This window comes from Bidens hawaiensis, unplaced genomic scaffold (assembly GCF_021521415.1).
Source record: "Bidens hawaiensis isolate Kalapana, Puna unplaced genomic scaffold, B.hawaiensis_p1.1 tig00021024_1, whole genome shotgun sequence".
NCBI classification, from domain to species: domain Eukaryota; kingdom Viridiplantae; phylum Streptophyta; class Magnoliopsida; order Asterales; family Asteraceae; genus Bidens; species Bidens hawaiensis.
The window spans coordinates 35,035-57,912 of NW_027493248.1; the positions used below are offsets into that span (position 1 = coordinate 35,035).

At 34.0% G+C, this 22,878-nt stretch overlaps 3 protein-coding genes and 2 pseudogenes across 5 annotated transcripts; 1 reads left to right on the plus strand and 4 right to left on the minus strand.

The window, feature by feature from the left end:
- Positions 1-212: 212 nt before the first annotated feature.
- LOC143562473 (expansin-A10-like) lies at positions 213-2,474 on the minus strand. The gene is made up of 3 exons (XM_077050261.1): positions 1,948-2,474; positions 1,157-1,469; positions 213-1,061 (listed from the first exon to the last, which is right to left on the minus strand). The coding sequence occupies exons 1-3, from the start codon at positions 2,084-2,086 to the stop codon at positions 755-757; spliced, it is 759 nt and encodes a 252-aa protein (XP_076906376.1). The 5' UTR covers positions 2,087-2,474; the 3' UTR covers positions 213-754.
- A 3,143-nt stretch (positions 2,475-5,617) lies between these two features.
- LOC143562474 (ricin B-like lectin R40G3) lies at positions 5,618-7,856 on the minus strand (annotated as a pseudogene). Its single transcript, XR_013140491.1, has 4 exons — positions 7,501-7,856; positions 7,277-7,401; positions 5,942-6,170; positions 5,618-5,815 (listed from the first exon to the last, which is right to left on the minus strand). The product of XR_013140491.1 is annotated as a ricin B-like lectin R40G3 (transcript).
- A 585-nt stretch (positions 7,857-8,441) lies between these two features.
- On the plus strand, positions 8,442-13,279 carry LOC143562475 (mediator of RNA polymerase II transcription subunit 22a-like). The gene is made up of 4 exons (XM_077050262.1): positions 8,442-8,477; positions 10,472-10,656; positions 12,129-12,194; positions 12,888-13,279. Exons 2-4 carry the CDS (start codon positions 10,495-10,497, stop codon positions 13,125-13,127), a joined length of 468 nt encoding a protein of 155 aa, XP_076906377.1. The 5' UTR covers positions 8,442-8,477; positions 10,472-10,494; the 3' UTR covers positions 13,128-13,279.
- A 1,890-nt stretch (positions 13,280-15,169) lies between these two features.
- On the minus strand, positions 15,170-17,179 carry LOC143562477 (aquaporin SIP1-1-like; annotated as a pseudogene). The gene is made up of 3 exons (XR_013140492.1): positions 16,928-17,179; positions 15,662-15,934; positions 15,170-15,514 (listed from the first exon to the last, which is right to left on the minus strand). The product of XR_013140492.1 is annotated as an aquaporin SIP1-1-like (transcript).
- Positions 17,180-18,167: 988 nt separating this feature from the next.
- Positions 18,168-21,694, minus strand: LOC143562481 (OVARIAN TUMOR DOMAIN-containing deubiquitinating enzyme 6-like). The gene is made up of 9 exons (XM_077050267.1): positions 21,667-21,694; positions 21,003-21,608; positions 20,755-20,916; positions 20,122-20,199; positions 19,964-20,042; positions 19,740-19,885; positions 19,597-19,662; positions 19,343-19,520; positions 18,168-18,697 (listed from the first exon to the last, which is right to left on the minus strand). Exons 2-9 carry the CDS (start codon positions 21,489-21,491, stop codon positions 18,495-18,497), a joined length of 1,401 nt encoding a protein of 466 aa, XP_076906382.1. The 5' UTR covers positions 21,492-21,608; positions 21,667-21,694; the 3' UTR covers positions 18,168-18,494.
- Between the last annotated feature and the right edge of the window lie 1,184 nt (positions 21,695-22,878).

The following is a 22,878-nucleotide window of genomic DNA, read 5'->3' on the forward strand; positions in this document are numbered from 1 at the left end:
TATTTACCAAAACAAATGTGCTCCATTTAAAATTGCGGATGCATTCGTTTTGCAAGTGTTTCATAAACATATTACTGTATGTTAATTGGTAATAATCTGTGACAACTGTTAGTGCTTGACGTTTAATGAATGTCGAAGCTTCGTGATTTATGTGGTATGCTATATATCTTGTAATGTGTTTTAAAGATGTGATATATATGAATTAAGGTTGTAACATGTAAATGTTCTGGTTTAAAGTGCTTGTTACTATGGCATGAATATATTTCGGATTCGGTCACAGGAATATAATTATATAAATAACAAACTTTTAAATGTTATTCTCATTATAAAGTGAAACAAAAAACAACATACATTGAGGAATCTTTGACACCACAACTGACAGACAATATCTTTGGTATCTTTGGACTCTATATCCTTGCTTTCACCAAAAGAACACAGGGAACTATATCTTAGGTATCTTTGGACTCTAGCATTACTTAGGTTAAAAAAAAAGACCCTGCCACACTAAAGCACCAACCCGTGTTGGTGTTTTTTCAAGGGCGCGGTCTAAAAACACTCCAGGAATCTTAACAAACATTTTCTAGATTCCTGGAGTTTAGTTTAGGCATCCAGTTTCACGAGCCGTCCAAAATGCGCTCATGAAGTTGGTATGCCTGATATAACTATAACTATATTACATTAAAGTTTACTACGGGTAATATGAAAAACATAAACGAAAACCTTAAAGTTAGGAAGTTGGAGTTGAACAAACAATCTAGAACTGTCTCCCGGTATATGTCTGTCCAAAACTCCAGTTTGGCGGGGCCACATTTTTAGAAACTATCGTTCTGCCATCACTCGTTGTGACCTTGAAAGATAGAGCTTGACCATCAAGTAAGGCACCGCTTTGCCAGTTTTGACCCCAGTTTCGGGACATCGCTTGCCACTTGTTGCTTTTAGACCCCTTGATAGAGACCGCAATCACATCACCCATACCACCAACATTGGTCAATAGCACCAAGTTGAAGTATGTGTGACCATTGATAGTGAACCTCACTCCACCTCTCTTCTTGCAATCAACCCTACAACAAAATAATAATATTGCCAGGTTAGCTCTAGTTTTTTTAAACTGTGCTCATTGCATTAAAATGTGTAACAAGAAGCATATAACCAATACCTTCTATATTGAACTGGTATAATTCCAGCTTTGTATTGACCGATTTTGAGGAAAACCGGTTGGGCGAGGTCAAAGTGTTGAAGAGGGGGATTACACCACCCGCCATTGGTGTTTGATTGAGCGGGATTTGGAGGACAAAAGTTTGTAGCAGTGACAATAATGGAACCGGGAAGACACCATCTTTTATCATTTACACATTTAATCTCGAAACACGCTCCACACGCAAGCCCGTTGTTGAACAGAGCGGTACTCAGTGCAGCTGTGTTCGTACCGTATCCTTGGCTGTACAAATTTCCATACCCACATGCTCCTCCTTCACATGAACAAAAACATCAGTTTATTATTTTTTTAGCATAAAAGATAATATAACTAGATTTAGAGGTGTCAATCGTGTCACATTGACGGTATATTGTTTTAGAACGGTATTTTTATGTGTCAAAAACGTCAACCCTAACCCCACACACTTAAAAATGTGTAGCCTGAACATGGCTCGCTTAACCCATTATGCTAAACGTACGTGTCAAACAGGTTGGCGGGTAATAGTTAAGTTATAAATATGTTAATTGGGCTAGTGGGTTGTAAAAAAATGGATTAAACAAGTTATAAATGGGTAAGTGGGCCAACATGTTTAACTAAAGAGGTTGGCGGGTTGACTTGTTTAACTAAACAGGTTATACAGGTCAACTCGAGGACTCGTAAAATTAAAAAAGTTAACTCGAACACGACTCATTTTTAAATGGGCCACCCAAAACTGATTATTTTCACCGGACTAGGTTGAGTGAGTTTCTTACCCATTGTACCAGAAGCATCGCCACCGCCATAGAAGGTGGCATGTGCATTAATCCAACGGCCACGAGGGCCGGCATTGACACTAGGGAATGCTACCATGGAGGTGAATGTTAGAACCACAAAAATGTTAAGAAACTCCATTTTGGACCTGCAAAAGTTATAATTTGAACAAGAGATGTGAGTATAGAATGTTGAGAAGGTGTGAAGAAGAAAGTATGGAATGATAGGCCTTCATATAAAGATTGGTGAGAGTAAACTGTATTGGCAGTTAAAGCCTTAACCATATGCCAACTTGCTAATGTAAAATAAAATATGTTTCCCTCCTTTTTTCACATGGTTCATGTTAATAAGGAATCATATTCTATGGGAAGAGTAATGGGAAAGGCAACTTATAAAAGTTAACTCATTACAGTTGCAAGCATAGACTTAGAATAATATTATCAAGATTTGGTCAGTCCTTTAGTTTTAAGTTTTATTATATTAATTAAATATGCATTCATAAGTAACCCATGAATGCTAGTAAGCTTGAAGCCGACTTCCATATTATAAAAATAATAATGGTAAATAGATATATCAGAAGATATGGTAACTGCTTTACTTTATTTTACTTTATTTTGCCTTTTGTTGGTTATACATATTTATATTTGCTGCAGCCTCAAGGCACTTTTTAAGGTTAAAGTTGGTAAACATGCTGTAGACGGGGCGGACCTAAATAGTACATACCATATTAACTGTTTTTATATGTTATATAGTATCTGATACTTGTTTTTATGTGTTATTTATGTATCTGATAGTCAAATGACCTAAGTACATACTACATTAACTGTTTTTTATATGTACTTTTTTATGTGTTATTTATGTATTTGACAATTAAATGACACCGACTCATCGGACATTTTTAAGAGTAAACCTAGTAAAACAAATCATGGGTCTAAGGTTTACTATACACTTTTTATCGGCTATCTAACATGTTTAGTTGACTCGTTTTAGATGGCATATAATCCAAGTTAACCCTGGGATTTGAACATGATCGCGAGGGGTAAGAAAACGACAATTACTTTATGGTCAAATCCGAGTATAGTACAAAAACAAATAGGGATTAAAACAAACAATTAGCAAGATGCAAATGCGTTGACTATCATTGAGTATTTGATAAGGCATTGAAGTACTTTAGAGGTACAGTTTAGTTTCTAGAGATTAGCAAATAGCATGGGCATTAATGATTGAGTGATTAAAATAAACACACAACTTATGCAACTAAAACATGGCACATGAAAATCCCATTTGTGGCATGTGGGCCTTTTAATTGCAACCTGAGAATTGAGATTGAATTCCTTCATTCACTCTCAACTAGAAGCAAACAAGTGGACAAATCACATGGTCACTTGGATTTGCTATTTGCTAACTCTTCAACTGCATTTTAAGTGGATCAAGACTTGTTCAACTTTGTCTTTACTTAACTATTGGTTTCCACAACAAATTAATTTTTAGTTATCTTAAATATTATTGCAAGTAATGTGTGGAGAAGATATGTCATAAGTCATATATGTATGTAATATTTATCTAGTATTAATGGAGAACCATACCATAGGATTGGATATTGGGAGTTCGTGTCTCATACCTGATTCTAAAACCATGTTTCATACCAGGTCCTCATCGCCGTCACCTCCCCTTGTTGGGCACCCTTGCCAAAACCCTAGGTCCTAGAAATGAAATTGAAATTTTAATGGAATCTTGTAAAAATTAATGTGTTTGGTTGGTAGGTAAATTTGTGAATGTAATTAGAATGTTAAAAAGAACAAAGGTGTCCGTGCACGCCTTTTCTTTAATCGTCAACATGCCATCTTTAACACCACAAAATCAGACTCTGATCCATCATTCAAGATACAATTGTTTCGGTTTCGTGGTAATGACAAAAGGGTTTATTTCTGGTTTGGATATTAATGTTTGAATTTGAATTTGGATTTATGTTTATGTTTCCATGATACATGTTCGTTGGGTAATGATATATAGGTGATAATCTTTTGATTTTGTAATATTTTGATGGTGATATGTGGGGGTCTTTTGGCAATAATTGAACATTCTAATGGAATGTTTACGATTCCATCACACATGGGAAAAAGTTGACAAAATTTTCCCATTCTAATATCATCCAACTACCAATTAATCAAATAGGATTTTAGGATGATTAATTCTAACTTCAATTTCATTTTGTAAATCAAACGGAACCCTAGTTTACAAGTGTAGTTTTTATATTAAGATTATGTATGGTGTTCCGGATTTAGCAAATTTCTAGATTTTTCATTTGTCTTAGCAAATTATAAAGCACATCGAGGAGCCAGATTTTAAGTTTGCATATATAGTGCATATGTACATTTCTTTCGTGCATATTTGGCTGGTAATTTTACAAATTGTATGTATTCCAGTATGTTTTTACTAGCGACACACTAAATTGTATGTTTTCTGTTTAGGTAACTTTAATAAAACAGAAAACTTGATTGAACAATATATCACATTTCTTATTGTAACTTTAATTGTATCTATTAACTACACACGTCTAAAACTACACAGGTAAAATTGGGCAATCAGCTTTACAAAGAGACATCAATTGCACATCTTCGAAATCGAGTCTGTTTTGTCTAGCATTCCTTATTTTAGAAAAGTAGTAGTATTTCTTTTGACTCGTTTCACCTTTTAGAGATACAAACATATCAAATAAACAGTATGTAGTCAAAGACTGTTGAGGCAGCATACCAAGCAATGTGTTCTACTTCTGTAAAATTATGCGAACATTGAATATTCTTACAGAAAGTGAAAATAAACATGACTTACCTGATAGTCTAAAATGTGATAATAAACCAGCTTTGTCCATTATAGCAAGTTAGCAACTAATAATCTTTTTCATACAAGTAGGCCGATTTTTATTAAGTTAGATGTTAGTCATGATGAGGTAAAGAATTTAATTTAGTAGAGATGTTTACTTGTAAGAGAATGTTACAAACAAGCAATATTAAGCGAACATTGTGTTGTGTTCGTTAATTTGGTTAGCTTTTAAGTTTCAGATCTGAGTTGTCTTTAGTAGAAGCTTGAGGGGCTGCAGTTGCTAACATTTGAATCTTTTAGAGCTAGCATTGCGATTTCTGAAACTTAAGGGGCTAGCTTGGAACTTTGGAGTATAAAAGGCTGGCAGAAAGTAGGGATGAGCAAAACAGGTACCGGTACCGATTTGATACTGACACCAACCAATACCATGTTTTGAGTTTTCAATGCCGGTATTCCCGAATTTTGCCTTAAATACCGGTAACGGTACCAAGAATTTAAAAAATCTCATTTTCGGTACCGGCACCCACTCATCCCTAGCAGAAAGTGAGGGTGGGTCTTCAGTTGTTATCTCACGTTGATGTGCCATCTAGTGTAGTTTTTATAAGTTTTGTGTCAACTTCATAGATTTGTTACATCTTGGCTCAGATGTTAGTTTCTATCAAAGTAAATAAGAATCTATAATTTTGAAACATTGGTCATGTCCAAGTTACATTGTTTTAAATGTGTTACTCTTGATATCTTCAAGACAAATATATTCACAGGTCGTGTTCAGTTGTTCACGTCATGTTCGGGTTCATCACTTTCAATCCAACAACCTGACAACCTCATTTTCACACGTATCTAACTTTCATTCGATCACCAATAACTTAGATGCATCAATATATCATGTATAAGAAGCAATGCTATAACAAATGCATTATAGTGATCTATAAATACACTAGCCAGTAACCACATAACTAAACCCATAGTTTCTCACCAGTCTTAACTTATTCAAACAGATGATCGTTCACAGATACACTCATTAAAATCCCACAATACATGTATATCCTGCACATATCATTTCACACGTTGATGAGAACAAAATGAAGAATATTATTTAGCTGAAGACCAAAACTCAAATGCAAATTATTATTAAAGAATATTATCAAGTAAAGTTTGAGTTGAGATACTTACAGTAAGGAACCATGTTCCACCTCTGATTACCGTCTTTCTTCCATTCCCACAAAACAATTTTTGTACCGTCACGCACGCCACCATGGTTTTTATCACCATTAAACGCATCAACATTGAGTCGGATATTATTGACCATTCTTACAGCCCGATAACCGTCCCCTAAGTCCTTGCTCTCGGTCCAAAGAACAGATTCATCAAGCTTATTAGGGTTGTATTCTGTCAGCTGAACCTGAGGAAAGATATTACAACTTCACGGACGCAAATAATATAAAACTGAAGGTTATATGATGATGCAAAGTGCTTAACGTGTCACCACAGCTTAAAATAACACTTTTCATTGAAAGTGAAAAATTTTCTTTTATCAATTTGTCAAACAGTAGCCGTGTTGACCCTTAAAGGTCAACATATCAAATTACTAACATTTGATTATAATCAAACTTCAAATCCCCTAAATATATGGCTAAGTAGGGGTGTTCATTTTTCGGTTTCAAGCCGATAAAACTCTTAACCGAACCGAACCGACCCGAACCAAACCACAGCAAACCAAAAGAGTTTATTTAAAACAGAATCGAATTACATAGCCGGTTTTCGGTCGAAACAGAACTGGGATTCCGATTTTGGTTTCAGAAATCTGAATTCGGTTTGAACCGAGTTAGCCAAATAAACAGAATATCGTTATTCAAGTTTCGTCATTTATCCAATTACATATTTAGCTGAAACCAATATCATTATAACGCCATAAAATTTTATTATTACTATTATTATTATTGTTATTATTATTATTATTATTATATTTTTTTGGTTTATTCCGTCGAAACCAATAACTAAACTGAATAAACCGCAAACCGAACCAATGAGGGGATGAACACCCTGATCATATTCAATTACCAATAACTGATCATACTTGATTACTAAACCGCAAACTGAATTTTGTTTTCGGTTTTGGTTTCAGAAATCTGAATTTGGTTCTATTGGAATCAACCATATAAACCGAATATCGTTATTAAGCTTTTATCATTGATGAATTACATCTTTAGCTCAACCTAATCCAATATCATTATAAAAGTATAAAAGAAATGAAACAAATAAGTTGTTTGTAACTAAAACCGAATAAACCGCAAACCGACCGATGAACACCTTCATCATACTAGATAAACATAATGCTCTTGTATGAATTCACAGGTTTAAGTTTAGACTGAGTCTAAACGGGTCGAACACGTTTAGCTAAGCAGGCTGTGTTCGGGTGTCAATTTGTATGAATAATTTAACATAGGAGTTTTATAAACATCAAAGAGGTTCAAAACTATAACAATAAGGATTGATATAATGACATACAGGATAAGTTGCACCAATGGAGTGTTTGATGGCTTGACCAGTAGCTTTATTAACCAAAGCAAAAGAGGGATAACCCTGTTCATCCTTCACTCGTGTGCTAAACTTCTCATCTTTAATCCAATGCTGCTTGTTTCATATTCCAAACAATAATAATAATTTCAACAAATTAATTAAAACCAAAACATATAATCTTAATAATAATAATAATATTATTATTATTTACCGATGAGGATCAGACGGATTAGACGGTGCCAGAATCACTTTCCCGTCACGTATCGTGAGAGCGTAATCGGGTTTCGCCTTGCAATAAACCCTAACAGTTGGTTTATTATCTGTGTATTTTTCGGGTTTTTTGTGGTGATCAGTATGGTGGTGGTTGATGATCGAAGGGATATGTGGGGTGTGGTGGTGGTGATGGGTGGTGTTAATCTGCCGTGTACGGAGGTGGTGGTGGTGGAGGGTAGACCTCAACGAGTGGGTACGGTGGCTGATGGTGGCGGGTAGAGTGGTTCGCCGTGCGGTGGTGGTGGGTAGGGTGGTTCGTCGTGACGGTGGTGGTTGTGTGGGTCCATTTTGAAAGTGTGTTGTTAACTCGCGAACTTGTACGCTGTGTTGGAAAAATTGTAGGTTACTTTGGACTGTAGAGATCTCAACTCTGTGTTCCCATTTGTGTAATTACAGTTTTATCCTTACTCCTTCGCGTATGATGTAAGGTTAAAAGGGTCAATTTGACGTTGTTAAGATTATTAAGCAATGTATTGTTTTTTGAAGTCTTGTCTATTAAGTAAGTGCGTTGTATTGGTTTGTTTCATAAAATTTGGGTTTGTCTCGGTAAGATGTTAGGTTGTATGAGTTGATGTCACAAATTAATCAAGTGAACGTGTCTGCTCTTATTGATAAATAGGCCGTGTCAATTCGAACGCATATGTAATACTATATGTAGGATGAGTGAATGTACAATAATTACTTAGCACATATTAGGTGCGTGAATACATTCAAGATTTAAAAAACAAAAACATTCAAGTTAAATTCCAAACCCCTAAAACGTTCAAGGTTGAAACATGATATTTAAACGAGTCTAACCGGTATTAGATCGAGAAATTCATATACATTTTTAATTATTTTTATATAATTTGAGAAATTCTCCTGATATTTGGCGGAATCGTCGTTCGTCGCATATTGCTTTGTCGTCGATAGGCAGGTAACTGTCAAAGCACAGTCTTACACTTATTGATAATTTAGTTGTTGGTTTGGATTGGATGCCTTTGTATATTTCATAAAAGAGCTTTACGTTTCGAGTGAAGAAGCCCAATAATTATTTATCGGAAAATGTTTAAATCTGTCTTTCATTTTTTGACTGTCAATTTTATGGAGTTTGTGTAAATCCTTATGAATATCAGTGACAAACTTGTCAATTTTTAATAATTTGTCATTTGTATTTTACCTAACTGTTATGTGCAATTGTGCATTACTGGTCAGTATCATAACCGAAACTAATCCTTTTGCAGTCATTAGCTAGAATTAGGGCTGTAACTAGCCGACCTTGTTTAGGCTCGAGCTCGCTTTGTTTAGAACTGTATTTCTAAACCTCAAGGTGAGTAGTTTTTCAAGCTCATGCTTGCCTTGTTTATTATTTGTTAATTATCTGTTTATTTAATTTGTATATTTTTATAACTATTTACATATACATTTATAATTATAACTTTTGTACATAGTATATAATATATTATTTATTATATGCATCATATGCTTTTATATAATAATAGTTATGATATAAATATATTAAATATAAATGATAAAAGTAAGAAGCTCTTTTAAGCTCAGCTTGATTCATGTTTTTTAACGAGCTAATCTTGAGTAGCTCACAAGCGGATCGGGCTTGTTTAAACTCCTAGCCAGAATTTGATTACATTCCCATATTTTTCTTTCAAAGTTTAATCAGCAAAAGCTTAATTACATATCTGCAAAGTTGAGAGACTTGTTCTTAGTTATTTTTGTGTTTGCTATATTTTAAACAATTTATCCAACATTTTAGATTATCCACTTGTGCACAGATGCTATTAGATTCATACATCACAATCATTTTCTGTGAACAATAGTATCTAACACAGTGAGCACCTTCTTTCCTCTTCATATATCATATATTACTAGCTAAAAGGGAAAAAACTTGATATAAAATAACTCATATTTAATGATGTTTGGATTTTCAATTACACAATTCTACTGTCTGGACTAAAATAAAAGAACAAACATGTACAATTTTTTCTTCAGGGTGTTAGTTTACCTATCAACATCTACAGGGGGTTCCTAGGGCAAATAAGCAAAAGAAATATTCGGCAATTTGACTGAGATAATGCATATTGAAATCTTTGTAGGGTGTAATCTTAATGTTTACATGTGAATGTGTTAATTACGTGTAAAGTGTGAACCAAGAAGTTGAGAGCTGAAACAGGTCACATGAGAAAGTTCTTGTTTGAGATGAACACAACAGAAAAGGAAGATCGGCTGGAGATGTAGAGACAATTACGGAGATTTTTTATTTTCCTGATATATAGGAGTATAATTAGCTTAGAGAAAAACTTATTGTTTTAGTATAAATAGAGGGTTAACTGCTGTGTTGGTTCATGCGGTTTGGTCAGATTTTCTGTTTTGATTAGTTTTTGGAAACTTTGCCAAAAAGACAATGTGGTTTCCAAAAACTTGTCATTTCATTCTAGTTTACTAACACCGTCCACTTCTGCTGTTAAAGTTTATATAATTTGACCAAAATACCACTGTTAAATAAAATATATATTGTTGTTTTTACTTAACAAGGGTATTTGGTCAATTTATCGAAGTTAATGACAAAAATGGATGGTGATAGTGATATATTTGTGTTTTCCCAATGTGTGTGTCACTTTCTTGTTAGTTCTTTTTTGTGTTCTTAAGTTACGGGCACTAGTGAATTATCTATAAAGTCAGGTTATTGTTTTGCAACTGTATATTACTTAAATTGCAAAACGAATATACTGAGACGAAACTGTTGGCCCGGTAGGATTTGATTCTGATTTTAATAGTAACTTGTCATGTTGTATGTGTGCATGTTTTTTTTAACTAAAAGAAGTGTATTTGCATTTCTATATTACAACTAGTTAGATATAGTTGGTGTCTTTTGGGAATTTTGTTTATCTGACCTGTCTTTTTTGTGAAAAGCAGCAAACTGAATTTTGCAAATTGCAATGAATAAGGGTGGGGCAGGTGGAGGCACAAGTGGGGCAATTGGTCCCACGGCGGCGGCAGCTGCCGCGGCTGCTCAAAAGCAGAAATCATTGCAGAAGAGAGTCGATGATGACATTGGAAGCATCGTTGACACTTTCGGCATTGTTGTCAATGTTGCCCGGGTATGTACTTTTTATGTCATATCATCATCATCGTACTCAGTATATCCCACCAATAGCAAAGCTATGTACTTTTTATGTGTTACTAATTTATGTTACATACTGTAAAAGTTATATTTGAAGTTCCTTGGTTTGTTTTAGCTTATGCTTCATGAGTTCTATGTGTTTTGCCAAGAAAAACTGATTGTTGAAAATGATTTTTATTGTTTTTAGCATAATTAACTGCATGTTCTCTCCATATGATTTTAGACATCTCATATTCCTAGAAACATGTAGAGATTTACTAATGGGAAATGATTTGTACACCGATAACATTACTATCTGCATCACCACTTACAAAAACCTACAAAAACCGCACAGCACAAGTATTGCATAACATGAACGGTGGTGTCTACAGTAGCTTTAGTGGTGTATAAATGTATCCCATAACATATATACGGGCAGATTACAAAAGGGCATATATATTGCTATTATCATAGTTGCCTCACTTGACAGTAGAGATGAGCAAATAACCGAATTAACCGTCTTAACTGAACCCTACAGTTAACAGATGGCTTGGTTAAGCCATAACCGATTAACTGAAATATGTGGTTCGGTTATGGTTATGGTGGTGTGTGTCATAACCGAATTAACCTAACCTAACCTAACCGAAGATCATAAATTTTAAATATCACTCATAGAATTCCTGATTTGTTTATTTGCCAGTCTTGTTCATCCTAAACTAACATAATGCATTAAGAGAAGTTAACATTCAATCATAAATCAGATGAAAATATCATCAAAGTTAATTTTAAGTGTTGGAGAATATCAATATTATCTTGTTATCTAGAATAGGTTGAAAAAAATAAGTAATTAACTTGCAGTACTTCAATTCGAAAAAAATGTTATGCTTGATACCAATCATTTGTGCAAACAAAATGAGAAAGTGAGTGACACAATAAGAAACAAAATCAGTTTAATTGTTTTGAGGAAAGAAAATACAAACCAATATAGGGTATTTTTATTATTAGGCCTGGTTTACGGCTAACTGACCCATATTTTGTATTGTTTGTATTTTTTTCAACTGTCTGAGCCGGTTCATACTGAAAACATAAATTTGATGGCTAATGGAAGGACACATATGACTTTAGTCAGGCTTAAGAGGTAGTTTATAGTTCAGCTACGGGGCACTTTTGACCCATTTACTTATGAATGGGTTCATTAGTGTTATGTTTTTATCTCTAATGGGTTAAACGGGTAAATTACTAAAAAAAAGCTGAAAAGAACATGTCAAATTGGTTGAAACTAAAGTTGCTCATCTTTTAAAACCTTTAAGACAAAATAAAATATTATTTCAAATAATTTTAATAATTATATTAAGTATTTACACTGTATTTTTGCATTTGAAGTTCAAATTATGGATAAAATGTGTAATATCAAATTTCACATGCTTGATGTCATGTTTAAAACCACCTGACAGCATACATATGATGTAGGTTAATGACCCTCCTGTCAGAAACTCACAAGAAGCCTTCATGATGGAGGTGCGGGCCGCAAAAATGGTAGGCATCATCCCCTTTTTTGGCACACTTTATCTGGTATACTGAATACTGGTTTTGAAAACTCTTTGATGCTGTGGTTATCGGTCAAAATGGGTTTGACTGTTTGACTCGAAGCATGTAAGCTTTAAGTACTAGTTAAAATGGTTTGGGTTGGGTTGACATATAAACACTTGTTTTACCCATATTAGGATATATTAATTCTAAAAAATGAAATGATGTAACATGTTGTAACTTGTAGGCATCATAATACAAAGAGACTTTTTTATTTACTCATAATCTTTTTCTTCCCATATTACATGATTAGCCCAATGTGGGGTTCTAAACGAGCGTAACTGCTTGTGAGCTACTTGAGATCGGCTCTAATTGGAGCTCGATCTTGAAAATTAGTCTGTTTAATAAACAATCCCTTGCCTTACTTATTGAAAATTAGTCTGTTTAATATATATATTTTATATATAAGAATTATAACTAATAAAAATATGATTTCAGTTATAACTGTATATATATTAATAAATATTATAAGGGCCGAGCTCAATCTTGTAAAACTATCCACGAGCCAAGCTCTAGATCTCGTAAGTTAAATGAGCCGATGGCTCGGCTTGTTTACACCCATGGCCCGATACCAGAATTGAACTTTTATGGTATGACAAGCGCCGATTGGTGGAAAATAATATACAAGTTGATAAACAACAGGTACAAGCAGCGGATTCTTTGTTAAAACTAGTATCAGAACTAAAGCAGACGGCTATATTTTCTGGATTCGCGTCATTGAACGACCATGTAGATAAGAGAACTGCTGAGCTAAACCAGCGGGCTGAGAAGACTGATAAGATGCTGGCTAGAATCGGTGAAGATGCTGCTGCCGGTCTCAAGGAAATGGAATCACATTATTATTCTTCTCTTCTCAGGTCAAACCAAAATGCGCAACAGTGACCTCCGACTTCCAGATATCTAAGCCTTCTAAGTTTGATGCAAGAAACTTGTTGTAACTTGTAACCGTCTTGATGATGCTTTAGCAGTACTGTAGTTATGATGTAGCATTATTTATTTTGATGTTTGCTTATTATCTGTATGATGCAAGTTGTTTATTATTTAAATGTGATAAACAAGTTACAGTTATTTGTTCGGATATTTCATTTTTATAACACATGATCTTTTACACTTTGACCATTTACTATTTTACTCATATAATAACTACAATTTAATCCCTGAGAAATCTGCTATTTGCCTCCCTGGTTTATATCGTCGCGAGATGGGTTAACCACTGAAAAAGATTTTGTGAACTTTGACTCCCTGTGTTTCTCCGGCGGGTTCTTCTGACTCCTGCCGTCAGTTGACCGTCCGTTGACCGTTGGTATTTTAGTAATAATACCAACATATTAAGGGTATTTTAATAATCTTCTTTTAATAAATTATAAATATAATAATAATAGTAATAATATAATATAATATAATAATAATAAGAATAATAATAGCAACAGCAGCATGTAAGCTTCATCATCATCACCATCTCTCTCTTTAATCCCTAGAATGTAATTGTTATTCTACTATCAATAACAAAAAAAAAATTAAAAAAATAAAACACATATAACTATAACCGGTGTTTAAAAAAAATTGAGTGAGCTTTCTTTTGCTCGTGCTCGTATACAAACTGAACCACTCGCCCGTTTACAATTGAGCGGACATTTGAATATAGACAGTTGCTCGTTTGTTATATGAATGTGTGTTTTAAATAATAACTCAAAATAAGAACAGTTTAGTTCATCTCCATTTAAAGTGTGGCCATTTTTGTGATAATTTGATTTAACATAATACAAAATTAACAAACTAAGTAATAATAAAACCTTTAAATTAGGACTTCTCTAAAGTCATCAGCTGCATTCATGTTTTTTGTGTAGAACCATGAAACTTTCAAATCCCATAATCAGTTCGGTTTTGCAGTTGGCTTTTCTGAATTTTCAGTAGGCCGGTTTCAAAACCTTAATGAATGGTTTGGTTTATAGAGCTGTAAACGAATTGAACTAACATGTAAAATGATTTTTTTGGTCTTCGCACATTTGGTACATTCTTTTACTATAGTGATGTGATACTTAGTTTGGTTTTGGGGTGTTTAGGATTCCTTATTTTAACTCTTTGTAGCTTATAACTTATGTGTTATAAGGTGTTTGAGAAAGTTAGATTTTGTGAGTGCATAAAGTATAAGTTACAACTTTGTAACTTATACTTATGCCTTAAATAAGTTATAAAGAGGTAAATTAAGGAATCCCAAACATCGGGAGTTTTTTGTAGCTTCTTAAAGATTCTATTAAAATACTCTCTCTGAATTAGTCAGAGGTAGAGTATGATTGTTTTATTTAAAAAACATTTCTTTGTGATTTATGGAGCCTCTTATTGGATGCGTTTTAAAAACATTTTGACCCATTCAGATGGTATCTCTCAATCGATCATGTCTCTTAATAACGAAACACGAGGTTGCCAAAGAACCTCTTAGTTTTAAAGAGTGGTGTTACAAGTCACGCGTTGGTATATTGGGCCGACGAGCTTTGCCTATGCTATATGTTTTGTTCTTTTTATTATCAATATTCAGATTCAGGTTTTTATGTTTTATACATCGACCCTTACCCAGACATACTCAGAGTGGTGTTACAAGTCCCGCGTTGGCATCTTACAGGACCTGAAAGAATCGTAACACTATGATGGAAAGAATATGTCAAATACATCGACCCTTACCCAGACACATTCCGAAATGACCAATCTAACCCATTCATCTAATCAAGTAAAACGGGCTGTAAACAAGTTATAATCAAGTTATAGGAGGGTCGTAATAAATGGGACAAACAAGTCAACATTTTTAATTAAACGAGTAAACAGGTCAGCCTAAACATGGCCTGTTTATTAAACATTATGAATATAACAACCCAAAACTTGACTATTTTCGTGCCGTTTTTCATGTCATGTAAGAAATTGGCCACCCTAAATTCATGATCAATGAACTCATAAATTGGATTTATTCACAATACTTTTACAATTATGTCCCTAAACTATAAACTGCTCACTGAAGCTACACAAGTCACATAAACTACATATTATTATGCCTAAATTAAACAAATCACAATATCAACTTCCCATTTTTAATAATAAATGTGCACGGCGCACCTGCCTTGTTTTCAGGCCGTTTTAGTCTTTGAAGCTGGTCGAGGGGGGAAGACAAGCCGATAAAACCAGGCAGCCAAAATTGCCCCTAATGATGGACATATCCAATAAACATAGAACTGCTCCCATGTATTGTATTTATTATTTACATACGCCCACCCAAACGCCTGCACGATACAAAATTAACCAACTATTTTATCTTTTCATTGATAATCATCAAGCTAAGCAAATCAAAACCTTATATAACTGCTAGATTTAGTCAACATGAAAAATAACTTATAATATAAATCATATACGAGTTTTGTAATACTTACATTGGCAGGATTCATTGAAGGACCTGTGTAACTTGAACCAAGAACAATAACCGCCATCGAAGCCACAGAAAGCAACCAATTCTTCAAGAATAAGCTTTTAGGACCCTTGATGAAAATCCACAAGACAACAAAGTTAATAGCAAAAGTCAACACTCCTTCAGCAATGGCTCCTGTGTGCAAGTCAACTTTTAAAGTACGTCCTTCTAGCATATGCTTATACTCTAATGGCATCAACTCCATTATTGCAATTACACCACCAACTGCTCCAACTGCCTGCACAGAATTCTAATTCCGTTATTCAGAAACAAAGTATTCATCATACTATCATTAGTTATGTAATACCAATGCAAACAATTTCAAATTGAAAGTTCAAAGCATTCATCGAATTAGATGCTGAACTTCAGATATTCACATTCTAAGGATCAAATTGTGCCAATTTCAACTGCTGAAGTTACGATCCTGTACTTTCTGTAAACGAACTGAACGGACACGAACAACGGCATGTTCATGTTCCGTCATTTAATTTTAACCAAACATGAACAATTAATCGAACAAATATTTCAGTTCTAGTTTGTTCATTATGAAAATGTTCATGTTCATGTTCGTTTGTTTGTCAGAAATCAATATAAACACCTCACGAACATAAATGAACAAATGTAAACAAACATAAATGAACAAACGTAAACAAACACAAATGAACATAAATGAACAAATGTAAAAAAAAACACATATGAACACACTTAAATGAACATAAATGATCAAATGTAAAAAAAAAACACATATGAACACACTTAAATGAACATAAATGATCAAACGTAAACAAACACAAATGAACACACTTAAATGAACATATACAAACACATATAAATCATCAAGCACATGATTCATCCAAAAAACACATCTAAACTATAAGCTTTCATACTTAAACGAACATAAACGAACGAATGTAAATAAACGAGCATACATGAACGAGCATAAATCGTATAATCAAATGAACAAAAAACTTTGTTCAGGTTAGTCCATTTATTAAATAAACAAAACTTCCTGCCAAACAGTTCACTGAACACGTTAGATTCGTTTACAGACCTATTAGTCACCGATCTATTACACAACCAACAATTTCACTTCGAAAAGTCAAAACACACACGATTCCACGTCAAATTTGATATCGAACATATATATTTACATTCTACCGATCATATCGCGCCAATTTTAACGTTTAGCGTTACAGATCTATTATTCAGTTAAACTAAATCGTAATATCACCTGAGCAGGAAAGCGTACGGCAGTAGACACGAGCGTATCGTCAGCTCCGCCGGCACCGGCGGCGTTGACCGAAAGCATCGGCGATGAAACCGAAGACGAGGGAGATGAGGAATATTAATGAAGTTGTGATAGATAACGATGCCATGCCTTGGAGTTGGACGCCGAACGTATTGGCGATGGCGCCAATGGTGGAAGCACAAAATATATACTGTACATGAATGCATCGCCAACAGCCGCCTTCACCAACCCCATGTTAATCGGATATGTGTAGTAGAATATCTGGAGATAATAATAAGTGGAGTCAGTCAGTAGTGATTTGAAGATGGGTTGACTTTATAAAGTCAACAAATTTTCAATTGAAATTGAAGATCCACCCACATACATCCGGGATCTGGTTTTAAATAAAGTTTGATGTAATATATTTATAATTTATTGCATGTGATTCTATTATTTTAATTAAAAAAAACGTGATAATAGTTATTTAAACCTTTATTTAATTAACTAATGTTTTTATTATATTACATGTTTACATACTCAGCATATATAATATATATAAAAACAAAATATTAGGTAGTATACACTTTGATTTAAAATTGTTTGAACATCTATGCTGGACCTAAGGTGTAAACCACTAGACGAAGCTCAAGTTCTGTTCATCTAAAGCTCAGGTTCAATACGTTAATAAACTTTTAAGCTTCATTTTAAATGGTTCTCGATTTACTATATATTTAAATTTTTTTTATATGAGTACGTACTTACTTTTGTATATATTATTATTATAATGTCAATTACGATATATTTATATAAAATAAGTTTATTATGTTTATAAATAATAAGATTGTTTAAGGAGCATTATCAAACTTGATAGGTAAACTTCAGGTTTGAGATTGTTTCTCAATTGTGCTTCAATTTATACTCGAGCTTGTTTAAACATCACATTTTATTAGCTAGTTTTAATAGTTCATGAATTGCTTGGCTCATTTATACCTCTAACGAATGGATCAAGCATTAAAGACACACATATACCCGTTTTTCATGTGATTTTTTATATACACTACAAACGAATGACAAATTTATTGTACATGTTAAAAAGAGCAACACATGCAAAGAAGATAAAAAAAAAAAGAAAAAGAAAGCTCTAACAATAAAGTACTTTCAAAAAATATACATAGAGCCGGCTCGTTTTAAAAAGTATTTGTATATTTTAAACATCCTCATGATAAACATAACTTTTTTTATTATTTGAAAGTATATGGTTTGCATTATTTAAGAATGATTTAGTTTGTACCACATGTGAGTCACTTGAAAAGGAACATAAGTTCGGTGATACCTACTTTATGCTTTTATACAACGTCATAAAACACGAAAGTGAGTAGATATCACCATCAGATCCAATATAAAGCAAAGCAAATGCCACATGGCAAAAGAAAAAGACGACATATCATATTCAAACAATAACAAGATTCGTTCTCATTTTATGAAAAGTTTAAGATTCAATAAAAGTAAGATAAGAAAGCAGTAGCAGTATCTATCATATGACCACCATTTTAGTTGTTGCTTCTTTTTTTCAGTGGGTGGTGGTGCTGGAGGCGGCCTTGCCTTTACGCCTGGTGTTAATTTCCAAAAGATAACAAACCATTGAATCAACATCGTCGCCAAATATGCTGTACGCCTCAATCGCCTGCACGTAGCTGAACCCCATCGACAGCACCATCTGCATGCTGCTGCTGATTATTAACCCCTTATCTTGTTCCTTCCTGATGTCTGTACCTGTTTCACAAACCATAATAATTAATAAGCAAACTCACTTTTTTTTCCTTTCACTTTTTCAGTTAATTACATGGATGCCCCCTTGTCACGATCATATTACAGTTTTGGTCTGAAATGTTCAGAAGTTACGGGTTTGGTCAGGAACTTTCAGAAAATTACAGGTTTGGTCCTCACTCTCAGCCAACCTGTAACACTATTGGCTCTTTTTACTAAAAAATCATTTTTAAAATCTGTTAAATAACAATTATAACCTTAACTTAAAAGAACAAAAAATAAAAACCCTGAATTACCCCCACTCTCCGCCAACTTGTAACACTATTGCCTCTTTTTACTAAAATGAAATCTGTAAATTGACAACTATGCCCCTTCCTTAACTTAAAAGAGCAAAAATAAAAAAGAAAACCCTGAATTAACTCCCCTCCACCCAGTCGGAGGATGGCGGCGACTAGTGTTGCACGACGACTTGGGAGTCTTTATTTATTTTTTAAAAAAGGAGGTATAATGGTCATTTAAAATAAATTGGAGATTTTTTTTCTGTTAGTGTCTAGGACCAAAAATGTTATGGATGAGTGAACAATGAGAACTATAAGTGTAATTTTTATGTTATGTAAAACTAAACCTATGAAAACTTAAGATATTACTCACTGGCTGCAGAAGATGATGGTCCAGAACTAGATGATGATGATTCTGTGGGACCCAGTTTATGTATAAACCTCTCATTAGCAGCAACATATTCAGCCCTTGAAGCTTCCATAACCATGCACTCAAGTTCTTTCTCAGTTAACTCTACATCTGAGTAAAACCGTGCCTCGGCCAGTAGAGCCTGTTAATCGTCAAAGCTGCTAAAAGATGATACCTATGTAAACATTGTATGTAGAATTTAACACAAAAGTATTTACATTATCAATTTGTTGGTCTTGTTGGGCTTTGATCGCTGCCTTGACTTGATTTTTATCAACACTTGACTGAAATTCAAACACAGACGGTAAATCATTTTATTCAAAAACTAATATTATTACTGTAAATTCAGCAAAAGGCTTACCCCTTGCAGGGAGCTAAAACCGAGTCCAGCACCAACTGCGAGTCGATGCGGGTCAACAAGAGAGTTATAGTGGTTACCATGATGGTAACTTAGCCGTATTGGTGGTGTGTCAGTGTTATAGCTCCCATGAAAAATGTTAATGGGCTCTGCAACCAAATACTTTATTTTATTATGAAAATACACGCACTAAAATGTGAAACAGTATTTAATAGCATGTGAATTACCTGAGCTATAGGAATATATATGGATAGGGCGATTGTACATTTCAGATAAAGCTTGAATCTCCACATTGTTACCATATACCTAACACACATAAATTGTAAAATATGACGTATTTAGTATTAAAATTGCACACATGACTTATTTTGGTAAAATATATTACCTTATCCCTTCTCTTTCTCTTGCAATAACTAGTGAAACCTTCTGTTATAAACTGAGAAAAGTGGTCTCTTTCGCGTTCCTGATATAAAGAAACCCTGTTAGTAACTGTTGACATAATAGAATATAATTAAAAAAAATATGCAAAGCATCCATTTTCATAATACACATTTACATGTTGTCTATTGATGTATGCAAATGCATCTTCGTTTACATTGTTAATAGTAATTGTAAAAAAACAAACCTTTTCGCTTCCATATTCAGGCGTGACAACAAACACACACATAAATATAAAATATATTCTGTATACTTCACAAATTCAGTAATAAAACATATTTTATGGATTTTTAGTTCCAACATCCTTCAAGTGTGTACTTCTTTGAAGTTCTACGTTGCCATCAAGCTAAATCCAGATTTCTAGCAACTACCCAACAGGCACTGCTAGCTTAGGTTTACTATGATTGCAACATGGCTGTCTAATGTTTTCAAATGTTTCTATATATCACTCAATTTGCTAAGTAACACATCAGAAGTTTTTACGTATAAATTACAAACATATTGAAAAAAACACTAGCATATAAGGCAGTTGTACTCAAAATAAAGCTTTGACTATGAAAAGTTATTGTGAATTCTATACCATGTAATCTATGCACATTTGTCTAGCCAAATCATAAGCTTCAGAATCACCATACACTTGATCTGCAACAGCACGAAACAGGCAATTCCCATCTTCATTCATATTTTTCACTTCAAAACCTTTTAAGCGTCTAATATCAATCTCAAATTGACGATCCCTTTCCTGAGAAATGTACCAAATTAGTCCACCAATATCAATGGCATACGTAAGGTAAATCCTACTTCAACTAAATGGCCAACAAAACTCACAGCATTATCATATGAAGATCCATAGCTAGGGACCTGTTCATCAGCACTATTATATCCCTCATTATCACCATGAGACTTCGGCGACGAAGGGTGGGATCCCGTAGGCGACGTCCTGGTCGATACAACCGGCCACACATTTGCTCTTCTAGACGACCCAATTCTAGGTTTCGGTGGCGGGGCAGGTGGCGCTGGCGGACACGAACCGTGAAAAACATCCTGCAAAGCATAATTATCATCCTTCGAAACATTATTCTCTTCTTCTTCCTCCTCATCAATCACCCTCAAACCAGCCATTCTCGTTAAATTATCCTCCTCCGGACCCACAGCACTCGCTTCTTCACTCTTATCTTCAACAACTTCCAACGATACTTCTTCGTCTTCACACGGATCATGTTCTCGAGCTTCATGAGTGGGCGTTGGACCAGAACTTGACCTCGAAGACGATGAATCCGCAGAGGCTCTTGGAAGAACAACGCGAACTCGAGTCATCCTCTTATATAACTACTATTACAAAACCTTAATTTTGGATTTGTTACGCGTCCTGGCCTTGGGCAGAGTGACTCGAATCCCGAATAATAATCCTTGGTTATCCAAGTGAAACAAATTCTGCAATTGCATTTGAAGAACAACAAAACCCTAACCCTAACCCTAGGCGAATTTTTACCTCCAGTCCAGTTTATTTACACAGGAACCACAATAATAATAATAATAATAATAATAATAATAACCTGCGATCATAATCATGATAATCAAAACCTAATTGATTAAAAGATTGAAGAATACTGATTGAATGAAAGCAAAATTGAGTTGACCTGAAATAAAATCGCAGTGAAGAAAGGTGAGTGATGTTCCTGAAGAGGTTAAATATATATATAGGTGGAAATGATGTGGAAATTTAATTAATAATACATAAAGCGATAACTTGGCGACGAAGAGAGTATTACTAATGCATTCATACCAAGGTATGTATGCATATGTGCAGGTAAAGGTAATTTCATTGAAAAAACAGGTGGTTGATGACGACGACGACGACTAAATTATCAGCCGAGTATTTATTTATTACAAGGAAAGCACCCATCATACCACTTCTTCGGGAATGCCTTGTAGAGTTACGTTGTTTAGAAGCTGAAAGGTGTGCGTTTTTGGCCGGCATCTCTCGACCAAAGCGCTAGGCATTGGATTATCGACTTATAAAGTATAACCACAACACGTCAAAATCGGTTAAATGAACGTAGATCGTAACACTTGATGAGATTGGGTTGTCTTTAATAAACTCTCAAAGAGTCAAATGTTAAAATATCATTTTCTAGTGAATTCGGATTTACTCGATCTCATTTTTTAAAAGCTTGTTTAATTTGAAAACAAAATTAAAATTTTTAAAACAAGTTTTAGTTTTTTAAAGTTTTTGTAAAGTAGTTTTTTTTAATCTTCAAAACAATAAATTTTTTTTTTTGGTTGAAAATATGTGTGAATTGTTGTGTAAAAAATGGGTTTATATGCTCGTTGGTAACAGTACAAAACCCTAACCAATGAGCCCATATTTGTTTTTTTACCAAGAGTCTCACTATAAATCATGTGCATGTATCTTTCTTGGATGTGATTTATAAAAACATCAACCCCCCACCCCCATCCCTTTCTTGCGAGTCTAGGTTTGTTGGTTAAAGCATGCAACGCCCTGTTGTGAGTTATCTAATTTTACATATATTTAAGCAAATCATCTACAAACATAAATGGTTTTCTTATACCACATAGAAATACAAAAAAAAATCCCACTTTAACATTGTGAGTTATAAACATAGTCAAATTTAACATTTTTTTAAAATGGTATATTTCTTTTACTTACTAAACTAAGACTTGAATCAAAGATCTTTAGGTG